The sequence below is a fragment of the Schistocerca cancellata genome, chromosome 3 (assembly GCF_023864275.1).
Source record: "Schistocerca cancellata isolate TAMUIC-IGC-003103 chromosome 3, iqSchCanc2.1, whole genome shotgun sequence".
Lineage (NCBI taxonomy): Eukaryota > Metazoa > Arthropoda > Insecta > Orthoptera > Acrididae > Schistocerca > Schistocerca cancellata.
Genome location: NC_064628.1, coordinates 44,800,859 through 44,817,325, shown reverse-complemented (window position 1 = coordinate 44,817,325; position 16,467 = coordinate 44,800,859). Strand labels below are relative to the sequence as shown.

At 41.1% G+C, this 16,467-nt stretch overlaps 1 protein-coding gene across 1 annotated transcript in view; it reads right to left on the bottom strand.

The window, feature by feature from the left end:
* LOC126176899 (cuticle protein 4.9-like) overlaps positions 1-6,925 on the bottom strand; it is a 59,802-nt gene extending 52,877 nt beyond the window's left edge. The window contains exon 1 of the mRNA XM_049924102.1: positions 6,819-6,925. Within this exon, the coding sequence (XP_049780059.1) occupies positions 6,819-6,830 (12 nt within the window). The 5' untranslated portion in view covers positions 6,831-6,925. The remainder of the gene's footprint in view (positions 1-6,818) is intronic.
* Positions 6,926-16,467: the final 9,542 nt, after the last annotated feature.

Here is a 16,467-nt window from a genome sequence, read left to right as displayed (position 1 = left end):
TCCCTTGTTGTTCCTATTATATATTAATGACCTTCAATATGCAGTGTCACAAAATGGAAATTTTGTCTTATTTGCAGATGATACAAGTATTGGTACAAAAAAGAGTACCTGTGGTCTCACTGAGCAATCAGCTAATGAAATATTTGTATCAATGGGTGGTTTACAGCAAATAGATTGTCACTGAATTTTGACAATACCCAGTACACACAGTTTAGTACCTCACAAACAATATCTGACCCTATGAGTATAATGTATTCAAACATGAAATTAAAGCTGCGGACAGTGTCAAATTTTTAGGGCTGCAAATTGACCCCAACCTAAATTGGAAAACTAACACTCTAAAGCTAAATGAAACGCTTTAATTCAGCTATATTTGCGGTACACATGATAGTTAGTTTATTCGGTCTAGTTCCATTCACTATTGAGTTATGGAATCATCTTTTGGAGAAACACCTCTCACAAAGGGAACATTGTCAAAATTCAGAAACGAGTCATTAGAATTATATCTGCTGTCAGTCCCAGATCATCATGCAGAGACATCTTTAAGAAAGTTGGTATTGTAACTGCTACTTCTCAGTACATATATTCACTGATGTCCTTTGTCATTTCCAACATTTCTGTTTTTACACAAAATAGTGCAAAACATGATTATAGTACCAGAACCAAAAACAATCTGTATAAGGGCTATGAAAGCTTAACATTAGTACAAAAAGGAGTCAAATACATGCGTTTCTCAATTAGTGATGATCTTTTATTCTCCATTTTTCATTACCCGTGTCCTGCCATGTTTCTCTTTCTCCTCCTCCTCGCTCTTCTCTTCTCTTCTGTCAAATCCATTACCGCCAGCACATTGGTAACATTTGCAGCCTTTCTTCCTCAGGGGTTACTTCAGTGCTGTTTATGTTCTGGATCAGAAAAAAACTATCATTCGTCTTTTATGAGAAGAGTAATAATCGTATCTGCAGCTACTAATGAATCTTTTCACTTACTATGCCAAATTACTCTAATAACTAAAAAAATGGCTCTGAGCACTATGGGACTCAACTTCTGAGGTCATCAGTCTCCTAGAACTTATAACCACTTAAACTTTACTAACCTAAGGACATCACACACATCCATGCCCAAGGCAGGATTGGAACCTGTGACCATAGCAGTCTCGCGGTTCCAGACTGTAGCGCCTAGAACCGTACGGCCACTCCGGCCGGCGACACTCTAATAACTGAAGTGGTGGGATACCTATCTTATGAAAGAGTGACTATCTTTTATTTAATCGTTGATCAGCGTAGATTTATGGGCGTCGGTGAAAGTTCTGCAGGCTATTTTGCATTCAGAGAACTCAGTGCGTAGTAAGTGACATGGAAAAATTGGCAACAAGAGCCAGATGTGCCCAAATGAGGAGAGTGTGTATAAAACAGCGGTAAAACATGAAAGTATCAACAATTTGATGTCATTTTCGCAGCTTTGCCTGTAGAGAGGTGCACAAATTGTTTGTCCGTGGGACATTTTTTGGACTGAGCGAAACTTGAGAATATAAGACAACTTGATTTATTTTAAAAAATAATTTGACTGAGTGGATACTACCCAAAGCAGGCATAATTTATAGGTTTATGGAAGTAATGGACAAGTTCAGCAATTTCTCTTTTTGTATTCACCAAATGTGGAGTATAAGTGTATGAATCTGGTTTTAGAGCTGTAAAAGAACAGGTGTCCCAGTTTAAGATGAAAACTGAGAGGTCCCGAGTATTTAAGTGGCCTGACACCTTGAAATTAGCACATGTCATATATCAAAAGTTACACAAACTTCAATGTAAGTCTCTTCTAATGTATGGCTATTTCACGTCCATTCATACAATCACATGGGGAGAAAATGCTTTCATTCCCAGGTTCCATTGTTTATTTATCTTCAGTGACGTTTTTACTTATTTCATATTCAGCATGGGATGTCTAGTGTCCAAGTGTGATGTATTTGATCACCTTTGGTTATAAGGCCAACTTCATAACCTGTGAGATCTCGTATTATCTTAATGTTGGCAAAATAAACCTTTTGATTCAGTTGTGTTTGGAAAAATAGTTTTTGCTCTGAATGTGACTTGTTCAAGAGATTTATACCCTCGTTTGCTCTGTATCTTTTAGTACCATTCAGACTTTCCAACCTTTTTTACACGGCTGAGGAACTGTCCATAAATCTCAAGATGTTGCTTTAGTTTGAGGAAAACTGTAAGGGAATCATGTGGAATGGATTATTGATGGGGAGAGAAATAATAAATGTACACACTGATATTGTTTTGTGAAACAGTTGTATTTTTAAAAAAGTGTGCTATAAGGCAAGTGTGTTTGGGTGTGGCGTTGATCCGTCATGTGTTGAGTGGTCAGCTGTGGAGTCTCTCGGAGACCTCAGCGGTAGTAGTAGGGGTAGGCGGCGTAGGGGTAGGCGGAGTAGGCGCTGACGACGGGGGCGGCACGGTAGGCGGCGGCGGCGTAGGGGTAGCCGTAGTAGCCGTAGGTGGCCGCGTAGGGCGACGCCACGTACACTGCCTCGGAGCCCTTCAGGTCCTTCTCCTCAGCGGCGAAGGCCACAGCCACCAGCAGAGCCATCAGGACGGCGCACACCTGCAGGAGACACACCATGTCACGCCAACTCAGCAGAACAGCTTACCACATCAAACAAGTAATGGGGTCCACACATTTGGGTCTCATACATTTTCCTTAAACCAATAGTATCTGCGCTCAAATGTACCTATATCTGGGAGCTAGACTAAACTATGCTGTCCAAGCTGACAAAGATTTATCAGATACGTGAATAAGTTTGTATGTTCCTCAGGGAACTGTACTCGGTTTACTGTTATTTAAATTTACTTAAAAAATATTTTCTAAATAGTATTTACACCTTACTGCTATATTAAATATGCTTCTCTCTGGAAATTATATCTAGGGGAAATTGTCGCAATGTCTAGAATCACCGAAATGATAATGGCCGCTGATACAATAACTATAGGTGCTTCAAATACGTCAATTTTATGGATGTGGGCATGTAGAAAGACCTAAATTGTTCAATTCAAGATTCATCAGGGTACCAGTTTTTTCTAATACCTCAGACCAATCACAATCAGTAGAAAATGTAAGAATGTCATGGAAACAATGAGGGAGTTACTATGTTAAAAATTAAAACTGTGTTAGAGCAGTACTCGAGCCCTCGTATCTGCCCTTCAAGATTATTACCCTCTCTATCGAACAAGCGGAATATGTGACAGGAAAAGACTGAAAGCTGACTGCTCACCACATCTTCCACAGAAGATCTTGTATCGCACTCTAAATGAACACATTTAATGAAGAGTGACTTAGCCACAGGAGAGACTCAATTATTTTACTTTTGGCAGTCTGTACGTTACTTTGAGTGTATGTGATAAGTCAAAACATCCTGCGAATTGCAAGTATCCTGCCCTGAATCGTGGCTTTACCTTTTCAGGTACAGTAAATAAATCCACGAAATTCCGAGAATTCAGTCAAAACAAAACTGACTATGTTTGGCTTGGCTGAATTCCCTCTATGTTATGGATAAAGTAATACATAGTGAGAACATGAAGATTCACACAGTATATACAATATAGTATTACTGTCATAACTCTATGGAGCTGTAGCCTATATTCTGCAGTGTTTTGTCGGTGCGCTTGTTCCATACTACGTTCTACTAACAAAAGAAAGTACCACGAGGGTGAATAGAAGTGATGGATCCTTCTCCTCCTTACAGGAGAGCCTTTGGATGTAGCTGAAAAATGAATGACTAACGACAGATGTTGTTCCATACATGAAAATAAGCATGTCTTATTATGTATTCACAAGGGCGTTCCGCATTACCTACGTATATGTCACACATGGAGTATAGGGTTGAATTTTGACAACTAGAGATAATCGGTGATGTGTTTCCGCTCATAACTAAAAATATGTAATGAGAAAAAGATGTTGCTGCGTGGCTGTGTTCGCGTTTACATCTCTGGCTTTCGCTTTTACACAGGAAACTGATCATGAACTAAAGTTACGGCATAATCCTTCTACTCTTCGTAATTAGATTTGCCACCACATATTTCCAGTAACTTTAACTGATACCCGTAAATCAGTAGAAGTTTTTTAAAAAAAGGAAAACACGAATATAGATCTTCATATATCTAATGCATGAAATGGAGTCATTTTAGATTTATTCATAAAGGTCACCCGAAGTAGACGAATGGTGAACTCTCAAAGTCTCCCTTAACTTACAGGTACAAACTTCACACAACAGTTGCCTCAGGGAAGCTAAAATCCAGTAAAATAGACAAACTGCCTACATTTGAAAATAATATTAAAACGAACAATCACTGTCCCTGCGGAATTGCTATGGGTTCTGTGTTCTTTGTTCGAGTAATATGAAATTTGCACGAAAAAGCCATAAGCATTGCCTATACGAACTTGTGTAACAAGTAGAATCAAGGAATAATAGCACTACTGAGATGACTGTGTTCTTACCTAAATAACTTAATAGCAGCTTGTGTACTTCTTAGAGAAAGCTGGGACTCTAACCATCCGAAGGCATAGTGTCACTCATTAAACAACAGACAACATAAAATTCTCAAAAAGAAATTCTTTCCTTCGGCAACAGAGTTTAAAAATCAAAACAATGGGATGAAGTCCATATACCAGTGCGTCCTGACTATAATCTATGAGTTTCAAACTCATTACAGCTCCGTAGTTTTTTATTAAGAGGTAATTTCACGAATATATGACATAAATAGTCGACAAAATCAAGCGAGAATTCTTCTATCTGAAATCGGGTTCCTCATAAAATACACTCTGTGGTAGCCAATCAACATCTGGGAAAAGCATGGCAGAAGCAGAGTCTGTGTACTCATGTGCGCCTGTATTCTGAGATAAGATAGAGAGGCGTCCTAGCATAGACGAGGAAGCCTCACTTTCACTAGTTTCATCGTATCAGGTACGTTTCGGCGTCTTCCTCACGATACTAAAAATGCTGCCTTTTTATGTAACAGTTTTACTGCCACACCATGGACCTGACTGAAGTCTTCTCTTGACAGAATAATTTACCAGGAAACAGTATCCTGATTAAAAAATGTACGTACATCTTACTTCTTAAAATCCTTGCGAACGTTTGCATGATAAAGTCTAACAGATATCTAACAAATAGAAAATGTTTTACTACAAAAAAATGTTTAAAACCTGAAGATGGCAGGTACGTCTGTTGGAACCGGTTCCCTTAATAAAATATACTTTGTGCGATATTGGTTTCGAATGATTTTGAACAAACAGAAAATCAGTTGCAGAAGTTTAAAATATTTCAGAAAGTTAGTAAGTCTGAGAATGTTTTTGAATGTGAAACTATAATTTAAATCATGAAAGTTATGATCGTTAACTATACTATTCGATTCGCATCACTGTGATCACAGACAACTGCTTAGTAAAACTACGGTATTTATCCAATGGTTTTCGAACTGAAAAGATTTTCCTATATCCAAAATAATTTTATCTAAAAATAAAACATAATCTGATAGGGGTTAGATAAACGCTCTGCCAGGCAATCAAGTGTGAACTGCAGAGCAGTCATGTAGATGTAGCTTAACAGGTGATCCTCTATGTAAATAAGTATAATATAACACGTGTAAATATACGAAGTAATATGGTATCGTTTGAGCACGCGACCGCCAGTCAGAGATTGAATTCAACTACTGTTTCATGCCCTAGAAGCGCTCTTCAGGAGCTCAATCTACATGCGTATGTCTGGAGGGTACCTCATCTACAATTTCTAACTGAATGAGTTGCGGAAAAGAAGAAATTAACCACGAGTACTGGAGTGGAACAAACATTTAGTGGTGCAAAGGACCAGCATTACTATAGGACAGAAATCAGCGGCAGTCTATGGTATACTGCAAGCTTTAACAAAAATCTAAGCATATTCATCTGTAATTCTACGTATGTTCCACAAAAATTTCGCAAATTACAATTAAGAACCCACTGCAACTCTCACAGATATGCCTTTCTGGCGTGTTGACAATGCAGTTAATGTCCTTACGACTAAAGACCGGAACATTTAGCTGTGAATTCGAAATGAACATTAACAAAGTGGAAATTCTATTGAGAAGACTCAAGACAGATTCTATTATGAATTTCTACATTAATTACGCTGTCTCTGTTTTGCCAAGAAATCTGCACTATGATTGGTATGATGTAATAAAATGGTCTTGAGATTGAATGCGTTACCGTTCGATACGAAAAGAATTGGTCTACGCATTGATAGTTTCAACAGTCGGAAGAAAGCAGAGCTCGACCTAGAAGCACTAGACCAAACGTGATTGTGAATCTTATAGATAGGAGGGGTCTGGTGATAGAAAAATCATTAAATAAAGGTACATGTTACGTTAACGTGACTGACATCGACAGCTTGGGAAAAGATGTCACTTCATGCCCAAGAGGCCCAATGTAGTTGGATTTACCGTGAGACTTGGTGAACTAAAACTTCTCATAAACCAGGCACCTACTGCGGAAATGGAGAACATACCACGAGTACTAGAAAAGAGCAAACTTTTGGTGCTCTACAGGACTGGACAATCAGACAAACGTAGAGCTGAAGCGTACGATGGGGAGTAAAGAAATAAACAATTCCCGTGTTACAGTAAGATACCGTCTCACACGCAAAAATGCCAAAGTAGTGCTGGGTCCGTGCAAGTTTAGAATATTACGATTTTCAACGGTTCTGAGCAAGCAGCGTTAGACCTAGATTATGCAGGTTACGGTTAGGAGCGGCCTGTGCCACTTGGACACGTGGTACTTACGAAAGCCTTCATGGTGTTGGCGGAGGTGGTTGGAGACGAGCTGCGGTCAGAGAGCAGAGGAACCTCGGAACTCGAGTGATGCCCCGGCGGTGTCCAGTGGTCCCTTATATACGGCGCGGTCGGCCCCCGTCCTTGGCGGCTTCTGCCCTGGGCTGCCCACGGGTTCGCCGACCGGCTCCGCTTTTTGCCGGCCTTTCGGCTGCCGCTGCCCCATTAGCGGAGGCCGGGCGTGTCCGCAGAGCTCCGGCTGGCCCTGAACTTGGCCGCCGGTCCGCGCCGCGGGAAGCAGCCTGGCAGCCCCTGATCCTCGTTGTCCCAGTGGCCACGCCTGCCCCAACCGACACTCTGCCTCCGAACTTCAAACTCCCTTGCGAAGCAACCACTGACTCTCCTCACGAGAGAAGAGAAATCGTGGTTTACTTTCGGGTCTTCGGGCGAATTGTTGTTTCCACTTTTCTGCGCCAGATTTCGACGACCGACTTAGTCGTCATGTTGAGACGCTGCGAACCGTGTTGTTATGCACACTTGGTGATGAACACAGCCGCTTTATTTGGGGGGGGGGGGGGGATATTAAGCTTTAAAAGGGGTGGGTGCGGATTTTAAGTAATAAGTATTGTACTCGTTGCCTTTGGGTGAACAATATTTATTCATATCGAATCAGGAACAGTGCTATGAATTAAGACCTTTATTATTATTATTATGTGCGATTGGACCCATACGGATCACACATAGCTTTTCCGATTCAATTTTTTAATTCTCCAAACTTCTCTCATTCTTTCCCCATGAATTCTCTTTCTTTCCTCTGTCCATTTTGTCCCCTGTCTCTTGCAAACTTCATTCTCGGGTTGTACTTTCCAACTATTGATTTTTTGCCTGTATACATTTCTGTTTATAACTTCTGAAGAATTTATTTGTGCATTTGCTAGATCTGTTTTGGTTTCTTATATCCAGGGTATGGTTTTCAATTTTTCAATGTATATTAAAATTTTGTGGGAGAGTCTGGGTGTTGGGAGTCTGTGGATATGACCGTAAAATTTTAGTCTTCTTTTCCGTATGTCTGCGGCGAGGTTAGATAATTTTTCTGTAGTTTTCCGAGACTGTAACCTGTATCCATCTTCAGTTCTTTTTGGGCCAAGAATCTTTCTGATAATTTTGCGTTCCTCTTTCAGGATGCCTTCCAGGTCGCCTTTTCTATGGAGTGTGAGTGTTTCGCTGGCATATAGTGCTTCGGGCTTGATTACTGTATTGTAGTGTCGAATTTTTGAGTGAATGGAGAGACACTTTTTATTGTAGATGTTGTGGGTTTTCCAGTATGCTCTTTTCAGTTTTTGCAGTCGAACTTTTTGTGCAGTTTTCTCTGCCCCTGTGGGTTCTAGGACCTCGCCTAAGTATTTAAAGAATGGAACTCTCTCAATTTGTCCATATTTTGTAGTCAGTTTTCGAGTTTCAAATTTTGAGCAGATGAATTTGGTTTTTTGGAAGGAAATTTGTAGCCCAACTTTTTCGGCGCATTCTTTGAGAATGTCTATCTGTTTAATTGCTGTGGTCTCGTTTTCTGCTAGAATGGCCACGTCATCTGCAAATGCCAAGCATGAAATTTTAATACCATCTTTCGATCTTCCTAGCTGTATAGGCTTCCAGTAATTTTGATTCTTCAGTTCCTTTTCCCATTCTCGGATGACTTTGTCTAAGACAAGGTTGAAGAGGAGTGGAGACAAGACCTTTATTATTTATGAAAGACGTACGAAAAAGTCTACAGAGAAAACATTTATCATTCAAAGTAATTGTATTTACAAATAATATCGATTTACGTGTATGTTATTCTTTGTTCCATGTTAAAAATACTAATAATTGTGAATCAGTCGAATGATTTTATGTATTTACTTACTCTAGTACCGATCTTGGACGAGGATAGATGTGAGAGACATTTAAAAGTACTTAAGTTGCATTTTGGTTAAATATGTGTTTATTAGCTCTAAAAACATTTATTTATGTGACTCTAGCATCCCTACATGTTAGGAAGCTAATGACTTATATTTTTCAGAATATCAGAATGCGCAATACAGCGAGTTGTTGACGACCATTTGCACGGGCGAAACGTCTTATTTGAATATTGCCAATATTAAACGGCACAGAGCCGCGACAATAACTTAAAAAAGTTTGAATTAATTATGTTACTTAGCATCAGTGTTCATTTCAGCTTATTTGCAAAGATTAATAGTTCATTGTTATGGTTGCCGCGTAACATCTATCTTTTATTTCAGATACGTAAATTCACAGAAATTAACGTACTCCGAAATAATCAATGATAAATGCGACAAGCAATAATATTTCCCTATGCGAAACCATGACATTAAGGCAGTATTTATTTCAATGAAATTGCAATGCAAAACGAACGTGAGACATTTTATTAACATACGAGCTAGTACAGTGCTTCACACAGCTTTTTGCATGTTTCATTTTGCGGGCATTAAACCTTCAAATAATATTTCCATAAAAATGACTGTGTAATTTGCCCGTGATAAGTTGTGTTGGCACTTTAATGTGTGTGGCGTCATTTACTGTGTAACTATACGTACAGGTGCCTACGAATCATGCACTTTAGTGATCAGCACTTGTACATACAATTAAAGCACACCACTTGCAATACAGAACAGAAAACAACAACTTGCACATTAAAACCAACACTGTATGCATAGGCTAAGTTAATTAATTATCTTCAAGAATAAAATTATGAGAATTAATAAAACAATACGACTGCGTCCAATAAATTACAATTACACAAAACTAATACATCGAGTCTTTTGTTGACTGTATCAATGAAAATTTCTGTGGATTCTTCTGCCACTTCTGTTGATACATTCACAGAAGCTTGCAGCATCCTGGTTCTTAATTTTGCGATCACCCTATTCATTGTGCTGAGCAGCCTTTCTACACTGGAGGTGGAAATGCACAGCACATATTCAGCGAGTGTCCTTAATTCTTCATAGTCGATGACTGCCCTTAAGATAAAAGAAACATCAGAAGACAAATGTTCTGATTAACTACGAGAAACATACTGAAAAGAACAAAAGTCTGGAATAACAGTGTCAATATTTTAAGTCCTAACATCATGCACAGTTCTTTAAAAACATTATCACTAAATTCTTGAAATGTTTTAAAATTTTCAAAATATGCACTTAGATCTACCACTTTCACAGTCTTGTCCTCGAACAATTGCTAATTTCATTAATGAAGCTTTTCACAAATTTCCTTACGCTTTTCATCGTCTGTTTCTTGTCGTACGTCAATAGCACAGTTATAACTTCTGTTGTGTCCACTTGCAGTTTTCTAATTTTATTTAGTATATCATTTTTCGCACTATTTCCATCGCCACCACAAAGGCAGTCGATGTGTCTTAAATGTTCCAGAGTTCCTAAAACAAATACAGGGAGCAGTGAAATTTTGAGTGATTGTTTTTGCAAAACTTTACTTAAATTTGAGACGGTGTTTAATGCATCGTCCAAAAGCACTAAACCAACAATGAAATTGTAACTCATCACTTCTAAGAATATTCATCCTGCAGGACATGTTAAATCCGCACCGTCCTCGTGTATACGTTCACAACTCATCGTAATGGAATAGGAATATAACATGAACTGTGGGATAGCTACCCAATCAGCGGAAATCAAAAGCGGATGTCAACAGCTTCGGGCCTTTTTAAACCAAGTTGCTCTAAGGCATACTGAACTTCATGCAATACATTTTCTCGTTTCGGGAAGCATGAAAAAGTTTATAAATGTCCTTAACAGTATGTAATGTGTGTTTTGTTACAAGATGTTTATTCTTACAGTTGGTGGCAGCAAATGACAAAACATGTTTCCTGCAGATAATGTATAGAATATCGTGCCCCTTTTTTTCTGATAATCGAGTGCGGATCTCAATGACAGAATCATAAAATTAGCAGTACAATCTAAAGAGCGTGCTACAACTAATTTACCATAAGAAAGTTTTCCTTTCTTTAGCTCACTATCAGTTGATGTATATATGGAGTCAACTATAGTACGTTTCAATTCAATCATAGATAAAAACCTTTCCTTCGCTTCGAAAGGTGGAGGCGATGCAACATAACCAACTAGCAAAGACATTTCAGTTTGGTTAGAAACACTTGCACTTTCGTCTTCCATTAAGGAAAAATATTTATAATGGAAAATTGTTTCCTCTCGAATGTCTAAAATCTCACCAACGCAATTTAATAATTCTGAAGGAGTATATTTGCTAAAATATGTGGACCTTTCGCTCTAAAGCTTAACCCACTTTTCAAGATTTCTGTCGCTTTTTAATACTATCTCACGACTTAGAGGCTCATATTTTGTTGTGTGGGAGAGTTCTTTCTTACTAACAAAATGCACACTTCGACTCAAAGAAGATACTGCTTGGCGATTTAACAGTTTTTCAGTGTAATTTTTTTAATCATCTGCCCATGAACTGGAGCACAGTTTTCAAGTGCAAAGGCTTTTGCATGTTTTTCTAATTGGTGTGCTTTTCTAGTTTTCCCGTGCTTCAAGCAGCTTTTCTAAATTTATTGAAAGGTACAGAAGCGAACACACCCCCCGTTTTTTTGGAGTTTGTAGATCTTTGATATCATTTTTTAAAAGTATTTCACACAATTTTGAAGAAGCCCCCACCCAGATTCCGGTCAAAGTACAACCATTTGTGCCTACACTTATATTTATGCTGATTCTTAATCTCGCATTCAACACTTTGTTTAGGATGACGACCTAAAGATTGTGCAGAAAGAGCACATCGTACGATCGAAGACTGAGAAAAAGTAACTGCAGATTCAGAAAGCATTTCACTCATTCACTAGCATTTCTTAAATACTCTCACACTCTCATCTATGTTTTTGGTAATAAGCTGTATTTTATTAGAAAAGGAAGCAAAGAAAGTTTGTTGGTTCAACACTGTATTTCTGCAGTAACACTTCCTTTTATACAATTGCAAGCGCACTGCATAATCACGTCACTCTTCGACAGTAAGCTGTTGACTGACTGACCGTTGAAATAACTCCATACCAGAAGCTGAAATTTGTTACCACAATGGAAGCTTACTATTGTTATAATGTGTAGCAGGCGGCAGCCTTTGTATTTAGACAGATTCTTTCGTGCGTATCGGTATACACAGAGTTATCACGATTTGTCCATTGTTGATTCAAAATTTCGTAAACGGCAGCCGCCGGCAATAACTGTAATTTGTTAAAACAATACAACCTTTTAGTTATTACATTACACCAGTCCAGACAATAAGTTAAACCTAGACCTTATTTTTACTTTTAGCCCCTATATCCGAATACACTCCTGGAAATGGAAAAAAAAACACATTGACACCGGTGTGTCAGACCCACCATACTTGCTCCGGACACTGCGGGAGGGCTGTACAAGCAATGATCACACGCACGGCACAGCGGACACACCAGGAACCGCGGTGTTGGCCGTCGAATGGCGCTAGCTGCGCAGCATTTGTACACCGCCGCCGTCAGTGTCAGCCAGTTTGCCGTGGCATACGGAGCTCCATCGCAGTCTTTAACACTGGCAGCATGCCGCGACAGCGTGGACGTGAACCGTATGTGCAGTTGACGGACTTTGAGCGAGGGCGTATAGTGGGCATGCGGGAGGCTGGGTGGACGTACCGCCGAATTGCTCAACACGTGGAGCGTGAGGTCTCCACAGTACATCGATGTTGTCGCCAGTGGTCGGCGGAAGGTGCACGTGCCCGTCGACCTGGGACCGGACCGCAGCGACGCACGGATGCACGCCAAGACCGTAGGATCCTACGCAGTGCCGTAGGGGACCGCACCGCCACTTCCCAGCAAATTAGGGACACTGTTGCTCCTGGGGTATCGGCGAGGACCATTCGCAACCGTCTCCATGAAGCTGGGCTACGGTCCCGCACACCGTTAGGACGTCTTCCGCTCACGCCCCAACATCGTGCAGCCCGCCTCCAGTGGTGTCGCGACAGGCGTGAATGGAGGGACGAATGGAGACGTGTCGTCTTCAGCGATGAGAGTCGCTTCTGCCTTGGTGCCAATGATGGTCGTATGCGTGTTTGGCGCCGTGCAGGTGAGCGCCACAATCAGGACTGCATACGACCGAGGCGCACAGGGCCAACACCCGGCATGATGGTGTGGGGAGCGATCTCCTACACTGGCCGTACACCATTGGTGATCGTCGAGGGGACATTGAATAGTGCACGGTACATCCAAACCGTCATCGAACCCATCGTTCTACCATTCCTAGACCGGCAAGGGAACTTGCTGTTCCAACAGGACAATGCACGTCCGCATGTATCCCGTGCCACCCAACGTGCTCTAGAAGGTGTAAGTCAACTACCCGGGCCAGCAAGATCTCCGGATCTGTCCCCCATTGAGCATGTTTGGGACTGGATGAAGCGTCGTCTCACGCGGTCTGCACGTCCAGCACGAACGCTGGTCCAACTGAGGCGCCAGGTGGAAATGGCATGGCAAGCCGTTCCACAGGACTACATCCAGCATCTCTACGATCGTCTCCATGGGAGAATAGCAGCCTGCATTGCTGCGAAAGGTGGATATACACAGTACTAGTGCCGACATTGTGCATGCTCTGTTGCCTGTGTCTATGTGCCTGTGGTTCTGTCAGTGTGATCATGTGATGTATCTGACCCCAGGAATGTGTCAATAAAGTTTCCCCTTCCTGGGACAATGAATTCACGGTGTTCTTATTTCAATTTCCAGGAGTGTAGATATGAATTTCCCGGGGGGGGGGGGGCGGGGGTAATTTTTAGGATTTTAACTTCCGGTGGGGATTTTCGTACCCCCTGCCATGCCACCCCCTGAGTTCATCACTGCGCATGCTACATATCTGACTACAAGCAGTCTGGTTGAAGTTCAGGCAGCGAAGCGTCAACCACTCAAGTTCGAGTCCAGGCGACGAGTGCGCATAACAACACAGCCCGCAGCACCTGCAGGAGATTCGATCGATCGTCGAAATAGCATACAGAAAAATGGAAATAACAACTCGGCTAAACATTCGAAAGTACGCCACTAACCAATACCACCGCGAGAACGTGATAGCCTCTAATGACCCCGTTGTCGACTGGACGTTGAACCCCTGAAAATTGTTAGAGAAGACAAATTTGTGAATGTTTTAGAAATGACATTTTCGGCTTGGACTATTATTGAAAGTCTTTATTTACGATCGCGATTTCGACTACTGCGCCATTCTCAAGTAAAAGCTCGCCTTGAAGTGTGTCAGTACATATTCACTCCTGTCAAGAAGACATCGTCCTTGTGTCAAACGTATTTGCATATTTCAAGACGAATGTAAACTGGATTTCTTATCATCTACTCAGTGTGAACCCCTGATCACCTTAGACGTCGTTTCAGTCGACAGAAATACGAGCATGACGTCTATCGAGATACAAATTTAATCGGCGAAGTTATCTGAACGCGAATAATTGGTATAGGCGAACTCAATAATAATATTAATGATAATTCCAGAATGAGATTTTCACTCTGAAGCTGATGTGAAACTTCCTGGCAGATTAAATCTATGTGCCGGACCGAGACTCCAACTCGAGACCTTCGCCTTTCGCGGGCAAGTGCTCTACCATCTGAGCTACCCAAGCACGACTCACGACCCGTTGACCCGGCCTCACAGCTTCAGTTGTGCCAGTACCTCATCTCCCATTTTCGAAACTTCACAGAAACTCTTCTGCAAACCTTGAAGAACTAGCACTCCTAAAAGAAAGGTCCTGAGTTGGAGTCTCGATCCGGCACATAGTTTTAATCTGCCAGGAAGTTTAATAATGATGATAATAACAGCCGAATATTTTGATGCCACCTGAGCCACGCATTTACAGCTGGAGACTCAGTCAGAGTTAACTTTGTGACAATCGCCTACTGAGTATGCACTTGTACCTCTAAGATTTATTGCAGGCGATACGGACAGACGGTCTAGTGAAGTAGTTCAACATGTTTTCTGCGACAACTCTCTTGAGCAATTAATTCAATACGCTACATAGCACACTGAAACGAGGGACGACATGAAACTTCACGGGTTGTCAGGATTTTAGTGAATACGTGGTAATACTGCACTCTGATTTATCAAGGTGCTTGCATTAGATATGAAATTTGATAACTAAAGCTCTCTGAAAGTCTTGGCACTTCCAAAAAAGTATTTGTTTGGCACACTGATAAATTCGATCGAAATGAGTCCATAAAGTACTATATTTTACTATTTCCCCATGGTCAATGGACTTTGCAGAGGTGGAGTGACTTGCCTACCTCAACAATACAGATGCCCGTATTGTAGGTGCAAGCACAATGTCGGGGTATCTGTGGAGATGGCAAACCAGTGGCTTCTGAGGAGCAGAAGCAGCCTTTTCAGTAGTCGCAGGAGCAACAGTCTGGATGATTGATCTGGCCTTATAACATCGGCCAAGATGGCCTTGACGTGCTGGTACTGCGAACGGGTGAAACCGATGTGAAGCTACGGCCGATGTTGTTTCCTTTTAGGGCATGGAGCTCTGCTGTATGGCTCAATGATGAAGACGTCCTCTTCGATAATTTATTCCGAAGGCAAAATATTTCCCCAATTTGGATCTTTCTGCGGGGACTACTCTGGAGGAGGTCATCAGCAGGAAAACAAGATAGGCATTCTAGCGGTCTGAGCGTGGAATTGTAGATCCTTTAATCGGGCAGTCATGTTGGAGAACTTAAAAAGGGAGATGATTCCATTAAAGTTACATCTAGTGGGAATTAATAAATTGCGGTAGAAGGAAAAGTAGGACTTCTGGTGAGCTAAGTACTGGGATACGGACACAGAATCTAACAGGAAGCCTAAAATGAATAAGATAATAGGAATGATTGTAAGTTCCACGTACTACGTGGTGAAGGCATTAACATAGCCAGTATAGATACAAGCTAACACCCACCGCAGTCATACAAGTTTATATAGAAACTAACTCCAAATACAGGGTGATTCAAAAAGAATAGCACAACTTTAAAAATGTGTATTTAATGAAAGAAACATAATATAACCTTCTGTTATACATCATTACAAAGAGTATTTAAAAAGGTTTTTTTTTCACTCAAAAACAAGTTCAGAGATGTTCAATATGGCCCCCTCCAGACACTCGAGCAATATCAACCCGATACTCCAACTCGTTCCACACTCTCTGTAGCATATCAGGCGTAACAGTTTCGATAGCTGCTGTTATTTCTCGTTTCGAATCATCAGTGGTGGCTGGGAGAGGTGGTAGAAACACCATATCCTTAACATACCCCCATAAGAAAAAATCGCAGGGGGTAAGATCCGGGCTTCTTGGAGGCCAGTGATGAAGTGCTCTGTCACGGGCTGCCTGGCGGCCGATCCATCGCATCGGGTAGTTGACGTTCAGGTAGTTACGGACAGATAAGTGCCAATGTGGTGGCGCTCCATCCTGCTGAAATATGAATTGTTGTGCTTCTTGTTCGAGCTGAGGGAACAGCCAATTCTCTAACATCTCCAGATACTGTAGTCCAGTTACAGTAGCACCTTCGAAGAAAAAGGGACCAAAAACTTTATTGGCTGAAATGGCACAGAAAACGTTCACCTTAGGCAAGTCATGTTCATACTGAGTTGTTTCCCGCGGA